General features: G+C 39.6%; 1 protein-coding gene across 1 annotated transcript; it reads left to right on the forward strand.

Annotated features, from left to right (window-relative positions):
• Positions 1 to 2,704: 2,704 nt before the first annotated feature.
• On the forward strand, positions 2,705 to 27,482 carry ZNF367 (zinc finger protein 367). The gene is made up of 5 exons (XM_027616905.2): positions 2,705 to 3,137; positions 18,240 to 18,390; positions 20,912 to 21,031; positions 22,197 to 22,335; positions 24,963 to 27,482. The coding sequence occupies exons 1-5, from the start codon at positions 2,730 to 2,732 to the stop codon at positions 25,183 to 25,185; spliced, it is 1,041 nt and encodes a 346-aa protein (XP_027472706.1). The 5' UTR covers positions 2,705 to 2,729; the 3' UTR covers positions 25,186 to 27,482.
• Positions 27,483 to 27,736: the final 254 nt, after the last annotated feature.

Consider the following 27,736-nt stretch of genomic DNA (forward strand, 5'->3'; position numbering starts at 1 on the left):
CCCTGTCTTCACTTCACACATTCCTGGCATGTCTTTCTCTTGTGGCAGAGAGCAAGTGGAGTTGCCAGGTTACTGTTGATGAAGAGTAGTTTTTAGAAACAGAAAGTCAGTGTCCTGGTTCTGAATAATTTATCTTGCTCGCTGGAGCATGTTAAACAGTAACTATTGGTTGGTGCTTAATTTGTAGGATCTTACTCTACCCATAATTTGAATGTCTACGATGGATATATCACTTTTTCTTTTTACTATTTTTCAAGTATAAAATGGATGTGTTATATTTCCCTTCCAGAAGTACATGGTGCAGTCATTTGGCATTAAATTGTAAAAACATAATTTATTAAGTGAATAATGAAATCAACTTTCAGGTTTCCACATCAACTATTAAAATATCAAATTGGATTTAACCCCTAAAATTTGAAGGTTTTAAATATGAGAAACAGTTCTCAGAAATATGGGGGTCCCATTTTTCAGTGCCTTCTTCCTTTTGTTCAGCAGACTCAAAGAGGTATAATCCATAGGCAGTTTTCAGAGGCCAGAAAACCTGGCCTCTATATTTCAGTTATTGGGTTATGAGACCTTGGACAAATTTCCTCATCTGTAAAATGGGAATAGTAATAACTACATCACAGAATTGAGAGTAGTAGAATGTAAGTAAATCATGCATCCATATTATTGTATATGTTTATCAGCAGACAAATGCCATTATAGTAGGCCTCCAGGAAATGGTAGCTATATGCAATTTTATTGAAAAGATACTTTCACTTGGTTCAAAGTGCAATAGATACAAAGAGGTACATGTATCTTTTGAAATCTTTTTCTTAGTCACATATCCCTTTCTTGGAGTCAACTGATATATCAGTTTCTTGTGTATCTTGTTAAAGATATTTTGTATATCTAAAAGTAAGAAATTTATATTCTTTCCCCACTTTTTTTTTTGCAGGAATGAAATTATACAGTTCCATGTTTTCTTTTTTATCACTTGAAATGTATCTTAGAAGTTGTTCATATAGGTTAAATTTGTTTTTTAACAGTTGTGGCTAAATTAATTTAGCCATAGCTGTGTATTTGTGTGTGTCTCTCTTACACGCACTACTCAGCCATCTATTATAGAGACATGTTCCAATTTAATCACCAATTGAAACCCTAACTACTGGATATTCATTCATTCATTCAACAAATATTTATTGAAGGCTTACCATGAGTCAGGCTGGGCCCTGGCAATGTATCAAAGAACAAAACAGACACAGTCACTTCTTTCACATTCTAGTGAAATGTGAGGCTGGACATTCCATTTTGCCCCATCCTTTGCTGCGTGGTGTTTCTGAGCCCCACTGGCGCTCAGTGGGTGTCAGACTAACCCAGTCTTCCAGCATCCCTCTAGTGCGGGGCGGGATCCCTGAGCGAGAACGGACAGAGGAATCTGGAACGACCAGAAAACTCCGCGGCGCCTAGAGCTCCACGCCCATCCAGACGCGGGAATGAAGGCAGGCTCCGGGATGGCGTGAAAACAGCCCCAGAAGGGGGCAGGGGTCCTCGGGGTGTCGGTCCGGGTGTGAGAGCAAACACATGCCTACGTTCATGTCCCCTCCGCACTGTGAGCAGCACATGGGGAGTTCGGAGACCACTTTAATTACGCCATTTATAGAAGGGACATCAAGGCCCGGGAGGGCGAAGGCCAGGGCTGATGCCCACCTCAGCCTGGAGTGGGGGGGGACGTTGGGGGACGTCAGCGAAGTCAACGGCTGGGCAGACGGAGCCGGCTAGCAAACTAGGCACCTTTGGGCGTCTACTAGAGACGAGCAGTAGGAAGGCCTGCGTCCCGCAGAACGGGTGGAGGGAGCCGGGGGCGGGGCGGGCGGCGGGGGCCCGAGCCCTTTAAACTCCCGGCGCGCGGGAACCGCGGCCCAACAGCCACAGGCAGGCGGGGAGGACGGGAGGCGCTGGCAGGCGCGCGCCCCCGCCGGTCAACGACAGCCCCCGGCCTCGCCCCCTCGCCGATGCCCCTCCAATCAGTAACTCTCTCGCCTCCCTCCCCTGCCCGCGCCCCCGACACTGACAACCCGCGCATAAGGACGGCGGGGGCGGGGCTCCTGGCGGGTGTGTCTGGGCGAGTGCCGTTGTCGCGCGCTCCCCCGGAGTTTCGAACGCAGTTGGCCCTCGAGGCAGGAAAAAAAAAATATAAGAACGGCGACCAATGGCGTGGCAGAAAGGACCCGCGCGCAGGCTCGGCTCCGCCTCACTCGGCTAGAAAGAAGTCCAGGCCCGGCCATTGGCTCGCGCGACCTGTCACTCGTCGCTGCGGCCAGCGGGCAGGGGCCTAGCGGTGATTGGTTCCGCCCAGGCGCGAAATGTAACGCGGGAAAAGCCGGAGCAGTGACCCAGGCGGCAGGTTGTTATTTTCGGGGCTCGGCGCAGCACGTCCTGCTTTCCTGTCACCGAAAGGCAGGCCGGCCGCAGCTTCCCGCCGCTGCAGCCTGCGTTGGGGAGTACAAAGAGGGGAGGGCGGGCCTGACCCAGGGCTGGGGGTCTGGCGCTGGCCGCGAAGTGCCGACCGAGCCGCTCAGTTCCTTCGCTGGCCGCCGCGCAAGAGGATTCCGGGAAACGTCCGCCAGCCATGAGCCGGCGGGACTGAGCGCCGGCGACTCGGGAGCAGCGCGGGCGAGCGGAGCGAAGGGCCAAACCAGGGCTCAGGGAGTGCGGCTGCCGGAGCTGCGGATCGGGGCCGGGCGATGATCCGGGGCATGGAGGCGCCGATGGCGGACAACCCGCCGCAGCCGCCGCCCGTCATCTTCTGCCACGACTCCCCAAAGCGGGTGCTGGTGTCGGTCATCAGGACGACCCCGATCAAGCCCACGTGCGGCGGCGGTGGGGAGCCGGAGCCGCCGCCGCCGCTCATCCCCACCAGCCCCGGCTTCAGCGACTTCATGGTGTATCCGTGGCGCTGGGGCGAGAACGCGCACAACGTGACGCTCAGCCCCGGGGCCGCGGGGGGCGCCGCCTCGGCCGCCTTGCCCGCCGCCGCCGCCGAGCACCCGGGTCTGCGAGGCCGGGGCGCGCCCCCGCCCGCCGCCTCCGCCGCCGCCTCGGGAGGTGAGGACGAGGAGGAAGCGAGCAGTCCGGACAGCGGCCACCTCAAGGTGAGCAGCGCGGGCGGGCAGGAGGGGCGCGGGGTGGGCAGGAGGGGCGCGGGGCAGCCAGGGCCCGTTAACGGCGCTGCCCGGGAGCCGGCAGCGCCCGCGGACGCGGCGGGCGGGGCGGGGCCGAGTTTAAAACGTGAGGTCGCTCCGGCCGCGGCGGGGGCGGGTGACAGGACGCTGACGTCACTGCCGCGCGCCAAAAATCGGGTCCCCGCGGGGTGGGGAGGCGGGGCGGCGGTCACGTGACGCTAGCGGAGGGGAGGCGGCTGGCCGGGAGGCGACTCCGCAGCAGGTGCAGTGAGCGACCGCTCAGTGTGGGGTCGCGGAGGAGGCAGGTCCGCCGCTGTACGAACACTGCTGACCTCTGAGTCTTGTCTGGCCCGAGAGGGATTGGAGGAGCTGCGGGCCTTCAGCTGTTCCTCTGGGTGCAGGAAGGGAGGGGTTTGCGTAGATTCTGCTCCATCAGTGCAGATACCCCGGCCCTACAGAGATGGCCTGCAGAGATGGCCGAAGAGCGAGAAGGGACTTAGGGGAATCTTAGAAGTTGGGCCTTCTCTGCCTCTCATTCATTCAGCGTACTACTTTGCTAGTTCCTGAGAGCACACAGTGGACTGGGACGCTGTTGTCGTTAACCTCGAATTGCTCGCACTCTAAGACTGTTTAGAGCTGAGCAAGATGTGACTACCTGGTTTTGGTTCAAGTCTACATTTTACGGATCGGGTGACTAAGCCTTACAGGGATTGGTGAAGGGGCCTCCCCAAGGTCACACAGCTAGGTAGTGGGAGAGAGCTGGGACTACGGTCGAGTTTTTGTGGCTCCTGATCCTGAAGCATGTATTCAGAGTGCCTCTCTGCTGACATACAGTTATCTCTATAGACTGTAAGCTCCTAGAGGGCAGGCATCATTTTTCTCTGGAAGACTGTTCCAACTTTAATACCGCACATTCTAAACGCTGAATAAAAATGCTTGGTAAATATTTGTGTAATTAATGAATTGTGTTAATATAAGATTAATATTCAGGTTCTCTGTTAAATGGTTATGTCAGATAAGCAGTTGACTAAAGATAAAACAAGTAAATCAGTGGATAAGTGCCTATATTGGTAATACTGTATCTATAAATTGAAACAAGTTTACATGCAGTAGCAAAGATGTTGAAACTCCATGTGTTTTGAGCCCTGAGGAAATTGATACACACTTTGTTACTAGTTGCATTATTATTAACTACTGTATATATATTATAACTACAAAGTTATAAAACTGTGCTTTGACACCCTTTCAACTCTTGAAGGGGCACTTCAGTAAAAATTTGAAACAGTAGAAATTTGAAAAGACAAGCAGTGGAAATATAACAGTGCTGAGTGAGTTTCTGAAGGAAACAATCACTGCTGCTGTCACTAGGTAGCAAGATGGGATCAAGTCCCGCATCAGGCTTCCTGCTCCTCGGGAGCCTGCTTCTCCCTCTGCCTCTCTCTCTCTCTCTTTCATGAATAAATAAATAAAATCTTAAAAAAAAAAAAAGATGGTTTAGTAGTCTAGATATTTTCCTGTGTTAACATACTTAGCCTTTAAAAAAATTAGGTTTTATAGTTAAGAACAATAAAGGCATACATGCACAAATAATTTTGGAAGATTTTACATTTATTCTTTTGTTAATAATAACTTAATCTAATTTTGGGTTATCCCAAAAGATTAATATAATAGATAAATGAAATTTACAGGTATGTTCTTTTTGGCCTAAAAGAGACTTATCTTCACAAACCTTGCATAAAAGTTGCTCACACACTGCATGGGTTTGAATTTTAATTCTTCTGTTGTCTACCTCTTTTCAGAGGTAAAATAATACTAGAAATTATGAAGAATATGAAAAAGTGAAAAGGCTGTTTTGTATTTCATTTTTTTCTCCTCAGTCATATTTCAAAATTACTAGATGAATTGATTTTAACTTGTCCTTTAGTTAATGAAGAAATCCAACTACAGCTCCAAAAATTCATTCATTAAGCTTTCCCATCTTGAGGGGAAAGGTCTGGAATATACTTTTATTTAAGGATGTTAACCAATTTCATTTGTGATCAGTATACTCTAGGCTACAGATAGAGGGTTCCATCCCCCTTTACTTTGTTTTGTTTCTCTAAAGTACTTGTAGTTCTTTATCTCTACATGCATCGTGGGTGAATTGTGCTGACTGAATCTGTTTACTTTATGGAAAGATGGGAGACCAGTAACATGTTTCCCCCTAGCCCCTTTTCTCAGTATACAGGTTAGAGGCAGTAATGGCTGTGAGTTTAAGGACAACATTTGTGTTTGTTTATTGTCTGTTCGTTGCCACTGCTCCCAGGGGAGATGTTAACATCTGAGACTCTCACATCAAGTGTCAGCTCTTACTTGCTCCCTTGTTTGTTCCTGCCCTACGCTGCCTCCCCTGCCTGTGGGGAGAACAGGCGTCATCTACCAATTTATTTTGGCCCCTCATCACAAGATTGCTTAGTACTGTCGGGGTATAATTATATATTAGCACTATCTTCTCTTCGTTTGTAGAATTCCAGGAGGGGCGGAAGGGAGCAGGACTAATTTCTCTCTGCTATAGGTTATTTCCAAGCCTCTGCACCTTGTACCCTCTCTACTCAGACTATGTTCACGAGGTTACTTCTTCACTGTGGGACCTGTGTGGTTCGGCTTCTCTGTGCATGGCCTCAAATACCATTCACTTTTCATGACTTGCCAGCTGCCTTTCCCACCCACCCTTTCTGTCACCTGAAAACTGCACATAGTCTTACAAATAGCAGATTAGTACATATAATTTTGATCAGCACCATGTTAAACATGTTAATATAGTAGCAACCATTTATTGCCTGGCATAACAAAATGCTGGGCTCTGTGTTGAGTGTTTTGAATTCTTTAATTAATTTATCTTGTTTACCAGATGAACAAGGAAGAATTAGAGAAAAGAATCCCCAAGATTAAGTTTAGTTAACATCATATGGTAAATGGCAGAACTGATTGGAACCTTCCAGAGCCCTTGTTCTTAATCCCTACATGATATTGCTCCTCTATATATCATGTGTGAATTGACTTTAGGGGTTTATTTATTATTTTTATAGTACCTAGCTGATGAAAGCAGATTTATGAAATGCACATTATTTACACCTATATGTATCTCAACTGAAATGCTTTATGAGGATACACAAAATACAGCAGACAAATGCAAATTAAGACTCAGAAAGTTGTACAGATAGGTCAAGGTGGGGGATAGAATGAGGAAGCAGATATGAAAGCCAAAGGATATTTGGATCTAAACCTGAATTTGAGGGGCGCCTGGGTGGCTCAGTTGTTAAATGTCTGCCTTCAGCTCTGGTTATGATCCCAGGGTCCTGTGATCGAGCCCCGCATTGGACTCCCTGCTCCACAGGAAGCCTGCTTCTCCCTCTCCCACCCCCCCTGCTTGTGTTCCCTTTCTTGCTGTGTCTCTCTCTGTCAAAAAATAAAATCTTAAAAAACACCTGAATTTGAAAAGGGAAATGTGATCAATTACATTTTTTTCATTTTCTTGTCAGGGTACATATGCCTTCCTCTGAGACCTATTTTTCTTTTCCTTCTAGGTTGTGTTTGTGCATTTTATTTAAATTTTACTTTGTATAAAAATGTGACAAGGACTTTTAGTTTTTTTGGTCATCACATGAATACCCAGTTTGAATATAACTTTTTTGAATTTTTTTTTAAAGATTTTATTTATTTATTTGACAGAGAGAGACACAGTGAGAGAGGGAAAACAAGCAGAGGGAGTGGGAGAGGGAGAAGCAGGCTTTCCGCCGAGCAGGGAGCCCGATGCGGGGCTCGATCCCAGGACCTGGAATCATGACCTGAGCCGAAGGCAGACGCTTAACAACTGAGCCACCCAGGCGCCCTGAATATAACTTTTTCTAAAATCTCGGTAAATGTACATTATTCAAAGTGGCTTAAGAAATAACCCAAATTTTATTAAATAACTTTTTAAAGATAGTTATTGACATTGAAAACTCAAAACATTTATCATGTATGATTTCAGAAAACACTTTGAAAATCACTAATCTACCTTCCAGTGGTACTAAAATTCTGTCTGAAAAATTTACCAAAGTATGCAAATATTTTTGGCAGTTTAATCATTTTGCTTCTTTCTAGTAGCTTATTTCACAGTAGTTGCCACATAATAGAATGTGTTGCATTTTTTTTTTTTAAAGATTTTATTTATTTATTTGTCAGAGAGAGAGAGAGAGAGAGAGCACAAGCAGGGGGAGCGGCAGGCAGAGGGAGAAGCAGGCTCCCTGCTGAGCAAGAAGTCCATGTGGGACTCGATCCCAGGACCCTGCGATCATGACCTGAGCTGGAGGCAGATGCTTAACCAATTGAGCCACCCAGGCATCCCTGTGTTGCATTTCTTGTTCGCTTACTTTCTCTTGTGAACCATCAAGCTGTCCTGACAAGATTAGTGTGTCAGACTACAGGTATACTTGATTGCTGATGAGTTAGTTAACACTCTGTTAATTGTCAAAATTTACCTAGAAACATGGCTTTATTGCTAAGGCCAAAATGAAAAGAACCTTCTTTAAGTAACACAGCTTATTGTTGTATGTATGGTTAAAAGATGCTCTTTATTCACTTGTTTAGGGCATGAGATGATTACTTGCCTTACTTAATTTTCTCAGTTGAAATGATAAACTCAGTGAAGCCTTACCTGTATCTGGCTAGGCTGTTGTATTATATTGTATTTTTTTAGCTCTCTATTTCTCATTTGGAAAATGCACTGGGAAGCAAATTGTTAACTTTTAAAATAGTCAACCCCCCCATTAAACATGCTTGAAAATAGTTTTTTTTTTTTTTTACTAGAAACATAAAATAGTAATGGATAACCAAAAAATTTTGATATTAACTAATCAGTTATTTCAAAGTATAATAGAAACAACAGTATGTTTTTATGTATTTAAAAATACTGGGAGGGGTGCCTGGGTGGCTCATTTGGTTTAGCGTCAGACTCTGGGTTTCAGCTCAGATCCTGATCTCAGGGTTATGAGATCGAGCCCCAAGTTGGCTCCACGCTCAGCGAGGAGTCTGCTTAGGTTTCTTTCCCTCTTCCTCTCCCGGCGCTCTCTCTCTCTCTCTAATAAATAAACAAAATCTTTAAAAAATACTGGGAAAAGATTCTTTCATGGCACAGGAGTTGTAACATTAAGGTTTTTTTTTTTTTTAAATAGAATTAACCTACAGTGTTATTAGTTTCAGGTATACACTATAATGATTCAACAACCCTATACATTTCTCAGTGCTTATCAAGATAAGTGTAATCTTAATCCCTTTTATCTATTTCACCCATCCTACCTACCTCCCCGCTGGCAATGACCAGTTCGTTCTCTGTATTTAAGAATCTGTTTTTTTGTCTTTTTTTTCTTTGTTATGTTTCATAAATTTCACATATGAGTGAAATCATATGGTATTTGTCTTTCTCTGATTTACTTAATTTAATGTTATGCCCTCTGGGTCCATCCATGTTGTTGCAGATGGCAAGATTTCGTTCTTTTTAATGGCTGAGTATGTTCCATTTTGTGTGTGTGTGTGTGTGTGTGTGTGTGTGTGTGTGTGTAAGACATCTTTATCCATTCATCTGGATAGACACTTGATTTGCTTCCATATCTTGGCTACTGTAAATAATTCTGCAATATACATAGGTGCATATATCTTTTTGAATTAGTGTTTTTGTTTTCTTTGGTTAAATATCTAGTAGTGGAATTCTTGGATCAGATGGTAATTCTATTTTTATTTTTTTGAGGAGCTTCTGTACTATTTTCCACAGTAGCTGCACCCATTTGCATTCCCACTAATAGTGTTCCTTTTTTTCTTCATCCATGCCAACACTTGGTATTTCTTGTCTTTTTGATTTTAGCCATTCTGACAAGGGTAAAATGATATCTCACTGTGTTTTTAATTTATATTTTCCTGATGAATAGTGATGTTGAGCATCTTTTCATTTGTCTGTTGGCCATTTGTATGTCTTTGGAAAAATGTCTAAACAGGTTCTCTGCCCATTTTTAATCAGATTTTTTTTGGGGTATTGAGTTTATTAAGTTTCTTATATATTTTGGATAGTAACCCCTTATTAGATATATCATTTGCAGATATCTTTTCCCGTTCAGTAGGTTGCCTTTTGGTTTTGTTGATGATTTCCTTCATTGTGCAAAAGCTTTTAATTTTGGTGTAGTCCCAATAGTTTAATTTTTCTTTTGCTTCCCTTGCCTTAGGAGACATATCTAGAAAAATGTTTCTATAACCACTGTCAAATTACTGCCTATGTTTTCTTCTAAGAATTTTATAGTTTCACGTCTCACATATAGGTCCTTAATACATTTTGAGTTTATTTTTGTGTATGCTGTAAGGAAGTGGTCCAATTTCATTTTTTTTTGCATTTGCATTTTTATGTATTTAAAAAATATTAGGAAAAGATCCTTTCATGGCAGAGGAATTATATCACTAAGGTTTTTAATTAACCTGATTTCATGTTTCATTTCTTAACAGGATCACCTGCTATTTTTATGAATCTTAGATGATTTATTTATTTATTTTGCATTTTACATTTTTAAAACAAGATTTAAAGGAATTATATAAACATAACCAGCAACAATCCAATTATTGTGGCTCAATAAATGATGGAAATGAATTCTCCAATTTTACTCCTGGTTAGATCTTTTTTTGCTAACTCTGGGTTAACAGTTTTAGCAAGCAAGACTAGAGCTAAATGTAACTAGTGAGAATCAAAGCCAAGAAGTAAAGGTGAAGGTGAAAATATTTGAAAACAGCCAATAATTACTACAAGTAGATTTGCTATTTTGGACTTAAACATGAGTAAGTCAAGGTCCAGGGCCTTGCCAATTCCTAGCTTCATTATAAATGGAAACTCCTTTTTTTTTTTTTAAGATTTTATTTATTTGAGAGAGGGAGAGTGAGAGAGAGAGCATGAGTTGGGCGAAGGGCAGAGGGAGAAGCAGACTTCTTGCTGAGCAGGGAGCCTGATGCGGGGCTCGATGCTGGAACTCCAGGATCATGACCTGAGCCCAAGGCAGACACTTAACCAACTGAGCCACCCAGGCGCACCATAAATGGAAACTTCTTAAAGAGTTATATAATGTTGAGGAAAGACATCAATTATGTATCTCTTTTGGCAATTTCAGTATCAACAAAGAATTGATGAGATTTTTATCCTGTCAACAAATACTTATCAACAAAGTGCGTGGGGCACCTGGGTGGCACAGTCTTAAGCGTCTGCCTTCGGCTCAGGTCGTGATCTCGGAGTCCTGGGATCGAGCCCCACATCGGGCTCCTTGCTTGGTGGGGAGCCTGCTTCTCCCACTCCCTCTGCCCCTCCCCTGCTTGTGCTCTCTCTCTTTCTCTGTGTCAAATAAATAAATAAAATCTTTAAAAACAACAACAATAAAAAAACCCCCAAAAGACAAAGTGCCTTAGTCAGTTAGTTTAAACTAAAGCGTGCTGTAGAATACAAACTTAAAAATCCCAGTCTCAGCCTAATCATGGCTCATGTTATATGTCTTGGGTGGGTTGACTGCAGGTATGTGCCTTGTCCTATTTATTCTGGGACCCAGAAGGAACATCCCCTACCTGGGACATTTGGTTCTCAAGGCAGAGAGAAAAGAGAGATGAAAAGGAACCATGTGATGGCTTTTAAGGCTTTTGCTTATATACATATAATTTCCACTCACATTTTATTGGCCAAAGGAAGTCATGTGGTCAAATTTGCCTCATTGGTACCCACACAGAGTGAGACAGGGGCAGTGAATATTTTTACAGTGTTATGTGCTGTAGTGCCTTTCCACGTTGCTTTTTTTTTCTTGTGGTGGCAAAAAATGTAACAAAATTTACCATCTTAATCATTTTTTGGTGTTAACTATATGCACATTGTTGTGTAACAGATCTCAGGATCTTATTAATCTTGCAAAATTGAACTCTATACCCATTGAACTCCCCTTTCCTCTCTCCCCACAGTCCCTAGCAACTACCATTCTATTTTCTGTTTCTGAGAGTTTGGTTAATTCTACCTTATATAAGTGGAATCATATGGAATTTGTTTGTGGTGTGTGTGTGTGTATGTATTTTTTTGTGATGGCTTATTTCAGTTAGCATGGTGTTTTTAAGGTTCATCATGTCATAGCACTTGGCAGGATTCTTTTTTTAAGGCTGAATAATTTTCCATTGTATTGTATATGCTACCTTTTCTTCATCCATCTGCCAATGTACATTTAGATTGCTTCCATCTGTTGATTGTTATGGAAATAGATTTTAATATCTAAGAATTTTTTAAACATGACTTATCCTATAAGATAACTCATCCGTGTTGAGATTGGGCTTTTCTTTCAAAGTGAAAATTGACTGAATGGATTTTTCCTGGAGCTTATTGTTATCCATCAAGGTTTTGGCCTGATGTTTGTAAGCGTTTGGAAGACTTTAGGTTTTTTATATTGCAGGCAGTAAAAGCATCTTCATTTTGGATATAGTTGTACATAATCCTTTTATCATTTTTCATGTAACTTGTATGTGTAAAATTTAACCTAACCTGGAAAATGAGAAAGACTTTTTTTCAAGTGAATGTTTATTTTAGGTTAGTTCTAGATGTATGGAAAAGTTAAGATAGTACAGGGTGTTCCCATAAATCACATATCCAGTTTTCACATTGCTAACACCTTATATTAGCATGGAATATGTGTTACAATTAATGAACCAAATTGATACATTGCTTATTGACTAACATCCATAGTATATTCAGATTCCTTAGTTTTTAAGCAAAATTGAGGTGAAATTCACATAACATAAAATTAACCATTTTAAGGTGTAATTAAGTGACATTTAGTAATTCACAATGTTGTGCAACTACCACCTACATATTTTCATTACCTCCAAAAATTTTTTCAAAACATTTTCATTACCTCCAAAGAAAGCCCTGTACTCATTAAGTAGTTACTCCCTATTCCCCACCACATGCAGTCTCTGGAAACCAATCTGTTTTCTGTCTCTATGCACTTAACTATCCTGGATATTTCATTACATGGAATCATACAATATGTGGCCTTTTGTGTCTGGCTTCTTTCGCTTAGCATACTGTTTTTGAGGTTCATCTACCCTGTAGCATGTATCATTTCTATTGCTGATTAACATCCATTGGCTGTGTATATATATATATATATATATATATGACATTATACCACACTTCAAATTATTTTTTCCATAGTGGCTGAACCAATTTATATTCTCATTAGCAATTTTTGAGGACTCCAATTTCTCTACTTTTTTGCCAAAAACTACTTTTATTTCCTATTTCTTTGTTTTAGTATAATCTAGTTGGTGTGAAGTAGTGTCTTACTGTCCTTTTTTTAAAAATTAATTTTTTTGGTCAAGCTTTATTGAGATAATTGACCTCACTGATTTTGATTTGCATTTCTTTAATGATTTTGGGCATCTTTTCTTGAGCTTGCTGCCCATTTGCATAACACCTTTGGAGAAATTCCTATTTAAGATTTTTACCCATTTTTTAAAAAAAGATTTATTTATTTATTTTGGAGGAGGGGAGGGCAGAGGGAGAAAATCTCAAGCAGCTCCCCGCTGTGCACAGAGCCCGAGATGGGGCTTACTCCCACCACCCTGAGATCAAGAGTCCAATGCTTAATTGACTGAGCCACCTAGGCACCCTGATTTTTACCCATTTTTAAGTTGGGTTTTTTGTCTTTTTGTTGTTGAATGTTAAGAGTTCTTAAAATATCCTGGATACTAGACCCTTATCAGATATATAATTTGCAAAGATTAATCTCCTGTTCTGTAAGGTTGTCTTTTCACTTTCTGGAGAATGTCCTTTGACATGCAAATATTTTGTAACTTTAAGGCCAGCTTATTTATTCTTTTGATGCTTATGTTTTTTTTGTTTTGTTTTGTTTTGTTTTTTAAAGATTTTATTTATAAATAAATAAATTTATTTTATTTATTTCTAAACAGAGAGAGACACAGCGAGAGAGGAAACACAAGCAGGGGGAGTGGGAGAGGGAGAAGCAGGCTTCCCGCAGAGCAAGGAGCCCGATGTGGGGCTCGATCCCAGGACCCTGGGATCATGACCTGAGCCGAAGGTCGGAAGGTAGATGCTTAATCAACTGAGCCACCCAGGCACCCCGATGCTTATTTTTTTTTTTTTTTTGATGCTTATGTTTTTGATGCCATATTTGAGAATCCATTGCCACATCTAAGCTCATGAACATTTATCCCTGTTTTCTTTGAAGAGTTTTAGAGTTTTAGCTCTCACATTTTGGTTCATGATGCACTTTAATTTTTTTTTAAAGATTTATTTATTTTAGAGAATACATGTGAGTGGGGAGAGGGGCAAAGGCAGAGACTCCTCAAGCAGGAGGTCATGACCTGAGCCGAAACCAAGAGTTGAATGCTCAACTGACTGAGCCATCCAGGTGCACCGGTAAATTTTTTTTTGTTTATTTATTCATTTAATTAATCTCTGTATCCAGTGTGGGGCTCAGACTCACTATCCTGAGATCAAGAGTTGCATGCTCTTCTGACTGAGCCAGCCAGGCACCCCTTGAGTTATTTTTTTAATATCATGTGAGGTAGGGATCCAACTTCATTCTTTTGTATGTAGAAATGCAGTTATCTCAGAACCATTTGTTGAAGAGACAATTCTTTACCCATTGAATGTTCTTGGCACCCTTGTTGAAAGTAAGTTTGCCATAGATAAGGATTATTTCTTGCCTCTCAATTCTGTTTCACTGGTCTACGTGTCTTTCCTTACGCCAGGACCACACTATCTTGATTGTTGCTGCTTTGTAGTAAGTTTTGAAATATAGACATGTGTGTCTTTCTGCTTTGCTCTTTTTAAATATTGTTTGGTTATTTGGAGTCTCTTGTAATTTTATATGAGTTGGAGGATCACTTTTTCCATTTCTAAAAAAAAAAGCCTTTGGAATTTTAATAGGGATTGCACTAAATCTGTACATCACTTTGGGTAGCATTGTTATCATCTATTAAGCCCTCTGATCCAAGAACTGTATCCCCTAAGTTTTGATAATATTGTGTTTTTGTTTTCATTTGTGTCAGGGTATTTTTGAATTTTCCTTGTGATTTCTTCTTTGACCCACTGGCTGTTCAAGACTGTGTTTAATTTTCACCTACTTGTGAATTTTCCATTTTTCTTTTGGTTTTTGATTTATAGTTTCATTCCATGTTTGTCACGGAAGATATTTTGGATGATTTCAGTCTTGTAAAATTTATCAGTACTTGCTTTTGGCCTAACATACGGTATTTCCTTGGGAATATTCCATGTGCACTTGAGAAAAATGCATATTTTGCTGTGGAGTGTTCTGTATATGTATTAGGTCTAGTTGGCTTGGGGTGTTGTTCAAGTCTTCTATATCTTTGTTGACCTGTCTAGTTGTCCTATCTATTATTAAAAGTGAAAGTCTCCACCTATTTTGACCTCCTCCTTTAGATTCTGTCAATTTTTGCTTCATACATTTTGGGGGCTCTGTTGTTAGGTGAGTGAGTGTTTATAATTGTTATCCCTTTTTTCATCCTTTCTCTCTCTCTCTCTCTCTCTCTTAAAATAAGCTCTAAGCCCAAGGTGGGGCTTGAACTCACCACCCTGAGATCATGAGTTGCATGCTCTTTTGACTGAGCCATCCAGGAGCCCCTCCATCCTTTCTCTTTTAACCTATTTGTGTTTTTGGATTTAAAGAAGTCTGTTGTAGGCAGCGTATAGTTGGATCATTTTTTAAAAAAATCAATTTTGCTAATTTCTACCTTTTAATAGGCAAATTTAATCTATTTACATTTAAAGTGAATACTGTTAAGGAAGAACTTACTTTTGGTATTTTGTTATTTGTTTTGTATATGTCTTATACCTGTTTGGTTTCTCAATTCCTCTCTTACTGCCTGCCTTCTTTGTGTTTATTTTGTTTTATTTTTTGTAGTATACTATTTTCATTCTTGTTTCCTCTTTTGATTTTTAGGTTTTTTTTTTTTTTTAAGCAATGACCCTGGGAATTTCAATTAATCTCTTAGACTTAAAACAATCTTTTTAATTAGGACCACCTTAGCTATAATAGGGTACAAAAACTCTGCTCCTATGCAGCTCTATCTGTCCCTCTTTGTTATAGTCACAAATTACATCTTCTTATATTATGTTCCCATTAACATGGATTTGTAATTTTTTAAATACATGTGACATTTATTTTTTCTTAAAAAGTTTGTTTGTTTATTTATGTAATCTCTACCTCCAACATGGAGCTTGAACTCACGACCCTGAGATCATGAGTCGAATGCTCCTCTGATTGAGCCAGCCAGGTGCACCTGGCATTTATTTGTCTTTTAAATTATATAGGAGAAAAAGAGGAGTTATGAGCCAAAAATATAACACTTTTGGCATTTGTATTTACTTATGTAATTGCCTTTATCAGTGTTATTTATTTCTTTGTATGGCTTTGAGTTTCTGTCTAGTGCCCTTTCATTTCTGCCTGAAGAACTCCCTTTCCATTTATTGTAGGGCAGGTCTACTAGCCATGAACTCTCTCAGCTTATGTTTATCTGGGAATGTCTGAATTTATTCTTCATTTTTGAAGGATAATTTTGTTGGATGTAAGATTACTGGTTGACTTTTGTTTAATTTCAGCACTTTAAACATGTCATCCTACTGCTTTCTATAGTTTCTCCTGAGAAATCAGCTGTTAATCTTATTGAGGACTCCTTGTGCCTGACGAATTGCTTCTCCTGTTTTCAAGATTCTCTGCCTTTTGTCTTTTGACATTTTGACCTAATGTGTCTCAGTGGGTATCTTTCTTTGTGTTTATTCTTCTTGAAGTTCATTGAGCTTCTTGGATGTTTAGACTTATATCTTACCAAATTTGGGAAGTTTTCATCCATTATTTCTTCAAATATTCTTTCACCCATTTTTCTTTTGCCTTCTGGGTTTCTAATGATGTGTATGTTGGTATGCTTGATACTGTGGTCTGAGTGTTTGTATACCCCAAAATTTGTGTGATAAAATCCTGACCCTCAAAGATGATGGTGTTAGGAGTTAGAGCCTTTGGGAGGTGCTTATGTCATGAGGGTGGAGTCCTCTTGAAGGGGATTAGAGCCTTTATGAAAAAGGCTCCAGAGAGCTCCAATGTGAACACACAGCTAGAGGGTGCCAGCCAGGGCCCTCACCTGACCACACTGGTGCCTTGATCTTGGGCTTCCTAGCCTCCAGAACTGTGAGAAATACATTTCTGTTGCTTCTAAGTTACCCAGTCTGTGGTATTTTGTTATAGTAGCCCAAATGGACTAAGATACTTGATGTCCTACAGGTGTCTTAGGCTCTGTCCATTCTTTTCTCTTTCAGTTCCTCAGACTGGATATTTTCAATTGACCTGTCTTCAAATTTGTTGATTCTTCCTGACAGTGAAATCTGCCATTCAGATTCTCTAGTGAATTTTTTCATTTCGTTTATTGTAATTTTTAGCTCCAGAATCTCTACTTGGTTTCTTTTTATAATTTTTTTTAAGATTTATTTATTTATTTTAGAGAGAGAGAGAGAGTGCGAGCAGGAGAAGGGGCAGAAGGAAAGAATCTCAAGCAGACTCCCTGCCGAGTGCAGAGCCTGATGTGGGGCTTGATCTCAAGACCGGGAGATCATGATCTGAGGCAAAATCAGGAGTTGGATGCTCAACCGAGTCACCCAAGCACCCCTTTTAATTTGTTTCTTTATTGTTATTTTCTGTTTATTGAAAGTGTTCTCCTGTTTTTCCTTTTGTCCTTTGTCCATGGTTTCCATTACCTCTCTCGGAATATTTGAGACTGTTCATTTAAAGTCTTTGTCTAGTAAGACCAGTGTCTACTGCCTCATGGTCTGTTTCTATTAATTTCTCCTGTGTATGGACCATACTTTTGTTTCTTTACATGTTTGTAACATTTTGTTGAAAATGGGATGTTTTGAATATTGTAATGTTGTGACTCTGGAAATCAGATTCTTCTCCTTCCTCAGAGTTTTTGTTGTGTGCTGCGGGTTGTAGTTATTTGTTTTGTGAATTTTTCAAACTATTTTTATAAACTCTAGTCTTTGTTGTATTTGTTCTCTAAATTTCTGTTTCATTAGCTTGTAGTCAGCTTAACATTGCTAGAGATTTTCTTGAATGCCTGGAGCCAAAAATTGAAAGGGAAGAAACTCCTGACTGCAGAAATGGCTCTGTGTTGTAGCTCTCCTTTAATGCTTAGACTCATTACAGCTCTGCCTTAGTCTTCATTTCCTGCTTGTGCCTAGCAGAGGACCAGTCAGAAGTGAAAGCTTATTAGGGTCTTACGGGTCTGTTCTGAGCCTGCTTCCTGCCCTGGCTAAGTGTGTGGCTTTCTAAACTTTTATCTTTAGGATATCAGGGCACTTTTCAATGCACTAATTTCCCAAAGAAACTCTCTGTCCAGCTTTTCCTCCCAGGCTTTTGATGTGTCCTTTTGTCTCAATTGAAATCTTTTGCCCCAGGGGACAGTAACTTAACTCTTGGCCTTACAAAGTTTTTGAGCAATGCCCTCTGTTTAACTGCTTTTTGCCCAAAGAGAGTTCTAAGTTAGGTAAAACAAAAGATAAACACTTTGTGTCAGTTCTTCAGGTAGCCCTCAGACAGGTCAAGACAGACAAACACAAGTCTTTTAGAATCAGGTCTGCTTCGCTGTCTCTGTAGCCAGGGACTGAGTTCCCATATTGAGAATGAAGGCTCTTTAAGACTACTGTGGGCCACAGGGAGAGGCAAGGGCAAGCAGTAAAAATGCTGCAAAGCTTTCCTACTGTTTCAAATTGCCTGTTTCTTGGTTCAGTGTTGACTGAGTTGCTGTAAATCTCTAACTATTTTCTGGAGTTGTAATAAAGGTGATTTTGACAGTTTGCTCAATTTTTCAGTGATCTGTGGTGGGATGGGCCTTTGGAACTACCTACTCTACCATGTTCACTGATGTCACTCAAGAATTTAAAAAATGATTTATTATGATATTTTACTTTAATGAGTGGGTCCAAGAAATTACATTAAAGTTTATACAAACTGTTAATAGGATGGAATCCGACGTGGTAGACCCAGAGCAGATACTGTCCGGGATCTAATAAATGAAGGAGAGCATTCATCCAGCAGAATCCGTTGTAACATCTGTAATAGGGTGTTTCCACGGGAGAAGTCACTCCAGGCTCACAAAAGGACTCATACAGGTAAGTTGAGTAGAAGTAATATTTAAAGCCGATTTGATTTTGGGCCCATAAATTAATATTTTAGTTGCTTTATATTTTCTTATTGTGAAGTTTTTTCAAACAGGCATTGTATAGTCCATTTCTTTTTTGTAGGAAGGAATGGTTTTCTTAACATTGATACCATGTGACTTCTAAAGGTATCATGGTAATTAATCTAGTTGTCATAGGAATGTTATTGCTAAATTTAGTTCTATCATTCTACCTACCTGAATTTTACTTGATATGCCCTTCAGTTAAAACTGATTTGTAGGTCAAATACTAACACACTATGTGTCAAGTCAAGTGTTTTAGCAGAATTTCTAGAATCCTTAGTGTGCCATCAGAATGTTTGACCTAGCTATCTAATCTGAGGTGAAGTATAATTTTTCAGAATTAAATGTACTGTAGGTAGCTATCCCAGGACTGTCATATCTCTTTGTGTGGAGAAACTATACTTATATTATAAATACCGTAGAGAGAGCAAAGAAATAACAGAGGGGCCCTTGTTCTTTCCATAGAGAAAGTTGGCCCCAGAAGAAGGAGCCTTTTGGTTCTAATAATGGTATTTAATAATTTACAGATGAGGACACTGAGGCACCAAAAAAGCAATGACCACTGCCTTATAACCTCCCACACCCTTGAGTCTAGGGTGATGCTGGCCAATACAGTAGCACATGTGGCTCTTGAGCACTTGAAATTTGGCTAGTCTAATTGAGATGGGCAACATGTGTAAAACATGCTTAGTATGAAAAAGAGTAAACAATGTCCTTAATGACTTTGAATTGATTACATATTGAAATTATAATATTTTAGATATATTGGGGTAAATAAAATGTTTTCAAAATTAATTTCACCTGTTTCTTTTTGCATTTGTAATGTGGTTACTAGAAGTGGTTCACATTATATTTCCATTGGGCAGTACTGGGTAGAGTTTGGGCTTTTAAGCCTTAGTTGCCTATTGTTTTCCACTGTGTTTATGGTCACCACCCAGTTTTTGTTTTTGTTTTTGAAAAGATACATTTTAGTAATATGCTAGAATATAGTTTTCTTAGTTAAATCCCTGAAAAAGGTTTAATTTTGAGTTGTTATAAACTAAGGTGGCCAAGAGGTTTTGACTTTAGGTACCATTCAGTAAAACCACTACTAACTGAAATATCTGGTTTTGAGAATTTTCAGATTTTTTTCAGTCTAATTAGTCTGAAATACCGCCAGATAACTGGTTCACAGGCCATAAAGTATGTGTTGCCACTGTAGATAAGGTTCAGGACTCTTTGGCATAATGATAAGATTCCCGAGTCTCAGGCCTGATCTATCACCAGTCTACCATGTGTCACCCCAATACTTTCAGGCCTTGGCCTGCTATGCTGTATGCCAGAGAAATGAGCCCAAGATCTGCATGGTATGGCTAAGCCCCAGTATGTAAATGCTTTGTCAGAAACTTTTCTCTTACTATTTTAAATACCCCCCCATATCCTGTGTTTTATTAATTTGTGTTTAACTATCACAATCATTTACTACATTTCTAAATAATGAGAAACTAGGGAGGATTTGTTACTGTTCTTTGAATCATATAGGAAGGACCTGTGCATAGTTGTTCATCAAAGAATGGTTTTTCAAAAAATAATAAGTTTAATTATAGTTGAACAATATTTTCAGTCACTTTCTCAACCCTAGCCCTGTGTTGTATGTATGAATTGCAATGGAGTACAAAGTATTATACATCTTTGTATCAGGAGAGTACCAGGATACATAAATAACAGTGGATACTGATTCGTGAAGGGATACATATTGCAATTACTTGGAGGTAGCAGGGAGGTAGGAGGAATCTCACTGAGAACCTACAGCACTGGGAAGATCTGAACGGGCAGAGAAGATTGGATTTCCAAGTAGAATGAGATGAGGACCAGCCTTATGGAATGAATCTCAGGAGTGAAGTAAAGATAAACCCCGCCCTCTAACCCAGTAGCTACAGTAGAGGTATTAGGGGACCAGTGAAAGTCAGCAGATCATTTTCACTTGTTCAAGGGGTGTCGTAGGGTTTGAAGTGATTTAGGGGGTAGTTCATATGACAAAAGCAAGTGTTCCGTGTCATGCACTCCAGAAGTACTGTACAGGGAATAGAGCGGGCAGCGAGGGTTCCTTCTGGGTGGGAGGGGCTGCCAGTCTGACCGGGGAAAGTTGCAGTGGGAAAGCAGGAGTGGGAGAGCTAGTGCTTGGATAATGGGGAGAAAAATGACCGGATAAGCCAAAGATAACGTTAAGGCTTTCAAGCCGGGAACCTAAAAACTCAAGGCCCAAGGACATTATTCCAGTGCCTCCCAGTGGAGAGCTGCTCGGTAGCTTAGAAGTGATGCTGTTAGCACCAGCACTGCGGCTTTGACATGAGAAACCGTGACATGTTTGATTGTTAGGAGTCACAACCCATATAGAGGTTGATTCTCTCTGTCCCTTCCTCTTCTCACCTTATTGTCTCAGAAATAATACATAATATTTGTCTACTTAGGCGAGAGACCCTATCTGTGTGACTATCCAGACTGTGGAAAAGCCTTTGTTCAAAGTGGACAGCTCAAAACACATCAGCGTCTTCACACCGGAGAGAAACCTTTTGTTTGTTCAGAAAATGGTATGGTGTTAGGACTTAAGTTTATGTAAGAACTGGCTGTGAGTTAAAAGTTAAAATATCTTTTACTTGAGGTTTTTTTAGGAGGAGAGCTTTTGATGTAAATTTTATAAAACATCCTAAGCTCTCTTTCTAAATTGTGATCCATGCTCATTTTCTGGGAAATGATTGATTTTTAAATAAAATATTCTTTTTAGATGAAAATCTTCAGGGGCTGTTAAAAATAGTATATTCAGGAGGCACCTGGCTGGCTCAGTTGGCAGAGCATGTGGCTCTTGATCTTGAGGTTGGGAGTTTGAGCCCCATGATGGGCAGAGAGATTACTTAGAAAAATAATAATATATTCAGTTAGAGGTGGTAGAAAGATCTATAAAAGTAAATACAGCCTTTATAGTAGGCTTTTATTTTGGTTTTAAACTTTTTAACTATTAAATTGAAGGAAACACTTCATTGTCTAAATTTTCAACAAAGGGGGAAATTTTCCATTTTACTGCCACTGTTAGTAATTTCTTACCACTTTTCTTAAGTGATTTTCTAAATCTCCTATCAGAATTTCTTGAGGTGTTTTCCTTATGCACATTTTTACATAGTTATAGCTGAAATTCAGTATAGGTTTGTGCTGTTGCTCTGTGGTTCTCTTGGTTGTTGTCAGTTGTTACAAATGTCTACACTCTTTTCTCCAGAAACCAATATTACAATGTATGTTAACCAACTAAAATTTAAATTAAAACAAAACAAAACAAATGTTTACACACTTTTATTTGCTTAAGCATATGTACAATGATTGCCTCAATGTTGGATATTGAAATTTGTTTTTAAAATTTGTTCGTTGCCAACAAAGCTGAGGGGCATGGCTTCCTCCGTAAAGCTTTGTTCATCTTATGGGATGTTTCCTTACAATCGATTCCAAGAATGGAATTCTTAGGTCAGAGGTTTTGACCATTTTTGCTAATAAATCACTTTCTGGTGGGGTTGATGCCTTTGTGTTGCCATGACTAAGAGGTGAAGGAACTGCTTCCCCTTAGGGTGGTTTTTTCCCTCCTCCAAGTTATAGAATGCTAAATCCCATGGTCTTAATTTACTTTTCTTGGATACCAGGGAAACTGAACATTTTCCATGTCTGCTGGATGTCCAGATTCTGATAAGTGTTTCCCTCTATGTTTTGAAGGCTGCCTAAGCAGATTCACCCATGCAAACCGCCACTGTCCGAAGCACCCTTATGCCAGGCTGAAACGAGAGGAGCCCACAGACGCCCTCAGTAAGCACCAGGCTGTGGACAACCAGGCTGCTGCCGAGTGGTTGGCAAAGTAAGGTTCTCCCTGCACTCCGCTGCAGAATTCCGCCCAGCGCATGGGTTGATGTTGGGAGCTTTGACAGTTCTCTCATTTTAAATAAGTTGCTTTTATACACATTTTATAAAATAACTTGAAATGGTGCTTTATTTCCTTAAGCCACAGAATTGTTAGGAGTGGCACGAGGATCTGGTGTGTGATAGAAAACAAATACATGATATTAATTAGTCTGAGTGCCCAGCCCACAATTTATTTTAAAAGCAAGAATTTTCCTCATTTTCTAAGAATGTTTTGTATGTTTTTGTATTATTCCACAGTGCAGCCTCTCTTCATTTTCTTTGTATTAGATATGTGCTGATTATTACTGGGATATAGGCTAGAGGTTCTTCTAAAGTAAAGTTCTACAAAGCACCCAGTTTAAATTTTTTTTTTTTTAATGGCAACAAGGGGGCCAGTATAAAAAAATTTCTCTAAAGGTATCTTGATTTAAGTAGTCATTTGTTGTGTACAAACTAGCATCAGCTCTTTGGGACCCTCCCTACTTCTTCGGATTCCTCTGCACTTAGGATCAAGTCTGGAATCCAATCCCTCTGCCGTGGCTCTGCCTCCCTCTGGCAACGCAGCTCCTGGGCCTCCTGTTTGTCAGCCCCACTCTCAGTGGGGCTCCCAGGTCTCTGCTCCCTGCTCCCTCTGCGCACAATGCCGCTTTCCTCATCATTTAGCCACTCTGCTCTTTCTTCATTTCTTACCGGGGTTGAACATTGCTTCAGCAAGTCCTTCCCTAACCTGCTCACTAACCCCCAGAACAAACAAGGTTAGACCAACTTAATAGATGCTTTTACAGCACACTGTGTTTTCTCTTTCAAAACCTTCATCACACATTTATTTGTTCAGTGTCTATGCTCCCTGCTGGACCGGAAGCTCCACTTGGGGAAGCATTATGTTTGTCTTGTTTACTGCATCACTTCCTCCCTCCTTCTTCCTCCTGCCTGGCCTCCACCACCCCATTAACTCTAATTTTGTCCAAGTCAGAAACTTCTTGGTCATTTTGCCTTCATCTCCCTTTCTCCTATCTGCTCAGTGACAGACTGGTGGATTCTACTCAGTGTAAAGTCTAAACCCTTTGTTATGGCATTCAAAGTCCTTGATTGCCTGGTGCCAGCTGACCTTGCTAAGCTTCTTTGCTGTTCTCTGTTCCTAGTTGTCCTTGAAGTGACACTGAACTATTTGTATGTTTTTTTTTATACCTTTGAGTATTGACCAAATTTTTCCAGTTTGAGATGTCTGGATTTCCTGAAATCTAGTAGTTGTATTATTTTTGTGTGTGTAATTTTAAAAACAGCTTTACTGAGGTACAATTGATACAACGATAGATTCTATACATTTAAAGTGTACAATTTGATATGTTTTGACATATGTGTACACCTGTGAAACCATCATCACAATCAAGATGATGAACATATCCATCACTTCCAAAAGTTTCCTCGTGCCTCTTTGTAACTCATCACTCCTGCCCTTCCCTGCTTTCTTGCTCCTCAGACAACAGCTTTCTGTTACTGTAAACTAGTTTGCATTTTCTAGATTTTTATACGAATGGAGTCATACAGTATGTACTTCTGTTGTCTGGCTTCTTTTACTCAATGTAATTATTTTGTAATTCAACCATGTTGTTGACTGTATCAATAGTTTATTCTTTTTTTTTTCCCCCAGTTTAGTTTTTTTTTTTTTTTACTTGAGGTATAGTTGGCACACAATGTTACATTAGTTTCAGGTATACAACATAGTGATTTGCCAAGTCTATACATTATGTTTGTTCACCTCAAGTGTAGCTACCATCTGTCACCTTACAACCCTAGGTTCATTCCTTCTTACAATGTAATCCATTGTATGGATACACCTCAGCTTATTTGTTCATTCACCTGTTGCTGGGCATTTGAGTTGTTTTTGTCTATTATAAATAAAGCTATGGTGTTAATATACAGGTCTTTGTATGGGACATTTTTGTATGGAGTGCTACTGCTCTTTAAATATGCCTTTCTTCACTTACCTAAAGGTGGAACATTTTTTCTAGGAAATTATCAGTTGGCTATGTAATAGAATAATGGTGGTGCCTCATAAATTTTTGAATAAGCTGTGTGTGTTACAGATACTAATCTGTCATATTTTGTGGGTTTCAAGTTTCTCATAGTTAACTCTGTCAGAAGTCACCATCCCTCTGTGAATAGGATAAATAGGTTTCTAATGGTTATTCTACTTTTTAAAAGTTTATTTCTTTACTGAGGTGTAATTGACATATAACGTTTGTTCTACTATTGTGTATTTTACTGTAGTCCACTTCACATATGATCTTAAAGGCAGCTGTTGTTTATTGGTGAAAACCCTTGACTAGAGAATGGAGTAGAAGACCCAGAACTGCCAATTTTTGATTTTTGGAAATCTGAGCAAGTCCCTCAATTTCTTGACCTTGAACTTTTTCCTCTATAATGGGAAATATATGTAATGTATGGGAAATTATTTTATAGCTTTATAAAGTAAAACGCAGAAAAGGTAATACTGTGGTGAAGAACCTGTTCTCAAAAGAAAAATCAAACATTTGAAAAGGTCGTGTGTACATACAGCTAACGTACGTGTGTTTCATACAGGTATTGGGAAACGAGAGAGCAGCGCGCCCCCACCTTGAAAGGAAAACTCGTTCAGAAGGCCGATCAGGAGCAGCAGGACCCTCTGGAATATCTTCAGTCTGACGAGGAGGACGATGAGAAGCGCGGTGCCCAGCGCCGGCTGCAGGAGCAGCGGGAGCGCCTGCACGGAGCCCTTGCTCTCATAGAGCTCGCCAACCTGACTGGAGCGCCACTCCGCCAGTAGCCTGGACACTGACTCTTCCACTGTACAAAAGTACTGCCCAGCGTACTTAAAAAGTAGATCCTTGGGCATAAGCTAAGCACCTTATTTGCTTATCATAGGCTGCTATTCTGTAGAAATTTATGAAGAATGTCATTGCCCCATAACATGGGGTAAGAGAGAATTGCACTTTTTTTATATGGTAATGGATTTGTTGTAAAGTTTAAAATATTTTGTAAATATGGGACTTTTAGTACAGGGTAGAAAAAGACATATTGTGGGAAGCTAGATTTTGCAAGTTTAATGCATTCATTGGAAGCAGTTCTCACAGGAAGCACTTTCTGAATAAGACACTTATATGAAAAAACAGAATGGTACATGTAGCCAAAGAACGTTGAAATAGATTATTTATAAGATCATTTTTAACAATGTATATTAGTATGTTTAACAATACTGTAAACACTGAAGCAAGCCAGAAAGGATAAGATATGTGTGTAAGATATGTATTTTTAAATTGCAAAATAGTGTGCCTATTGAGAAGTGGAAAACTGACTATTTTGGAAGATGTTCTAAGTTATGGACTTTGGAAGAGAAGAGATTTTTGAGGATCTTGGTAAGATGCACAGTAGTTGAGAATTTTCAGAATTGGAGTAATATCAGTCTTATTCTATCTTTCTGAGGCTTTACAACTCACTATGATGTTTAGGTTTGAAAAGCACTTGGCATCCCTATTATGTTAACTTGGGAACTTTTTGCACATTGCATATTTCTCATTTGCTGAAATTGAGTGATTAATCTTGCAAAGTCTAGGTAACTTGGTAATTGGTTTTGTTTTGTTTTGTTTTTTAATATTATGGGCCCTGTAATGAGATTTGGCACTTGGATTTTTATTGATAAAAGGGACACCTACAGGGTGGTTTTGTAGTGAACTGTTTTAGATCTTTTGTTAGCAAACACTAAATTTTAATTGTACTGCTTGTTTAGAATTATTAGCAAATGGAAGCCTCTTATTTATATTTTCAGTGCATAAAGCCACCTTCTTGCTTTACTTCAGAATAACATGCCAAGCTATTTTGTGTTCACTAAATTTAGTTATCAGTTAAACACTGCAGAAAATATTAGCTACTCAAATAAGTAGGTTTCTGGAATAGTTTCAACTGCAAGTGTGTTAACTTGTGTGGTGGTTTTAAGCCATTTTTCCAAATAGATGAAGTTTTTAAATACCACTTTATATACTGAAGCATGAACAGAAAAATCAAGACCTGAGCAGTTCACCTCCTTTATGTGTAGGCATAAACCTCCACCATTTAAACTTTGTTTAAGCAGAAACTTAATTTGATAGATTGCTTAATTGGAGTAAACCTCAGAGTAATAGAGGGAAGTATGGGCTCTTCAGCGCTTTTTTTTTTCTTTTTGAAGTAGTAGCCTATGGATGTAGTTTAAACATTATCTAAAATGTAGGCTTTATCCAAAAATTCCAGCGTGTTGCAGTACACAGGTAGTTTAAAATGTGTAGCCATGGGGAAGGGGTGGTATGTAAATGTCTTGGAAAGAAGCAAAAGTGTGAAAGATGATAGTAACAAATAATGTGTATGAATGAGGACATACTTTAAAAATGTAATTCCTCTGTACAGTAAATTACAAATCTTGAGGGATTCTTTTTTGTAATAAGAGAATTTATATTTGTAATGGTCTAAGAATTTTGTTTGTAATCTGGTATATAGAATTTTAACTTGCAGCACTTATAAACACAGTGAGAGACTGTAGCATCAGAATTTTCATGGTTTAGGTTTCATCATTTTCTCTAGAATTTTTCCTCTCAAATATAACTTAAATGAACTATGAAAAGCAACACTCATCAGTCTTGGGGAATTTAAAATTTGATGAACTTACCTAAAGAAGGAAGGGCAGTAAAATTGTATTAAAAAATACAAATACTTCCCAATTCATGGATAATGAAATTTAAGGCCTTCAAAAGTAAGGGTTTTTGTTTTTTTCTGGTCAGCCTTTGTCAACTATAATAGTTATATTCACAAACATTTTTTATTTGTATAATTGGAAGTTTAAGAAATTATTACAATTACTATAGAAATATTTAAAATGTTCTTTTTTGATATAAGCTATATACTTGGATGAAATAGAGTGGCATCTAAAATTTGAGGTGTGTTAAGACTGCTTTTTGTTTTAAAAATGTGGTTTACATTCAAATTTTTGAAGTGTTTTATGCTTCAGATGGCTCAGTTGTAGTTTGGCAGAGATAACAGCATAAGAATAAAGATGCTGTAATTTTAAAAGATGCTTTGAATAAAAATTTATTTTAATTTACAGTTTAGAGTACATGTTCATTCTTTTTTTTTTTTAAGATTTTATTTATTTGAGAGAGACCACGAGGACAAGCAGAGGGGGAGGGAGAAGCAGACTCCCCAGGAGCCCAACGTGGGGCTCCATCCCAGGACCCTGGGATCATGACCTGAGCTGAAGGCAGATGCTCAACCAACTGAGCTACCCAGGTGCCCCTATATGTTCATTCTTGAACCCTTTTTTACTTTGTCTTCCTATCAACAATATGATAACC

This window comes from Zalophus californianus, chromosome 13 (assembly GCF_009762305.2).
Source record: "Zalophus californianus isolate mZalCal1 chromosome 13, mZalCal1.pri.v2, whole genome shotgun sequence".
In the NCBI taxonomy this organism is placed as follows: Eukaryota; Metazoa; Chordata; class Mammalia; order Carnivora; family Otariidae; genus Zalophus; species Zalophus californianus.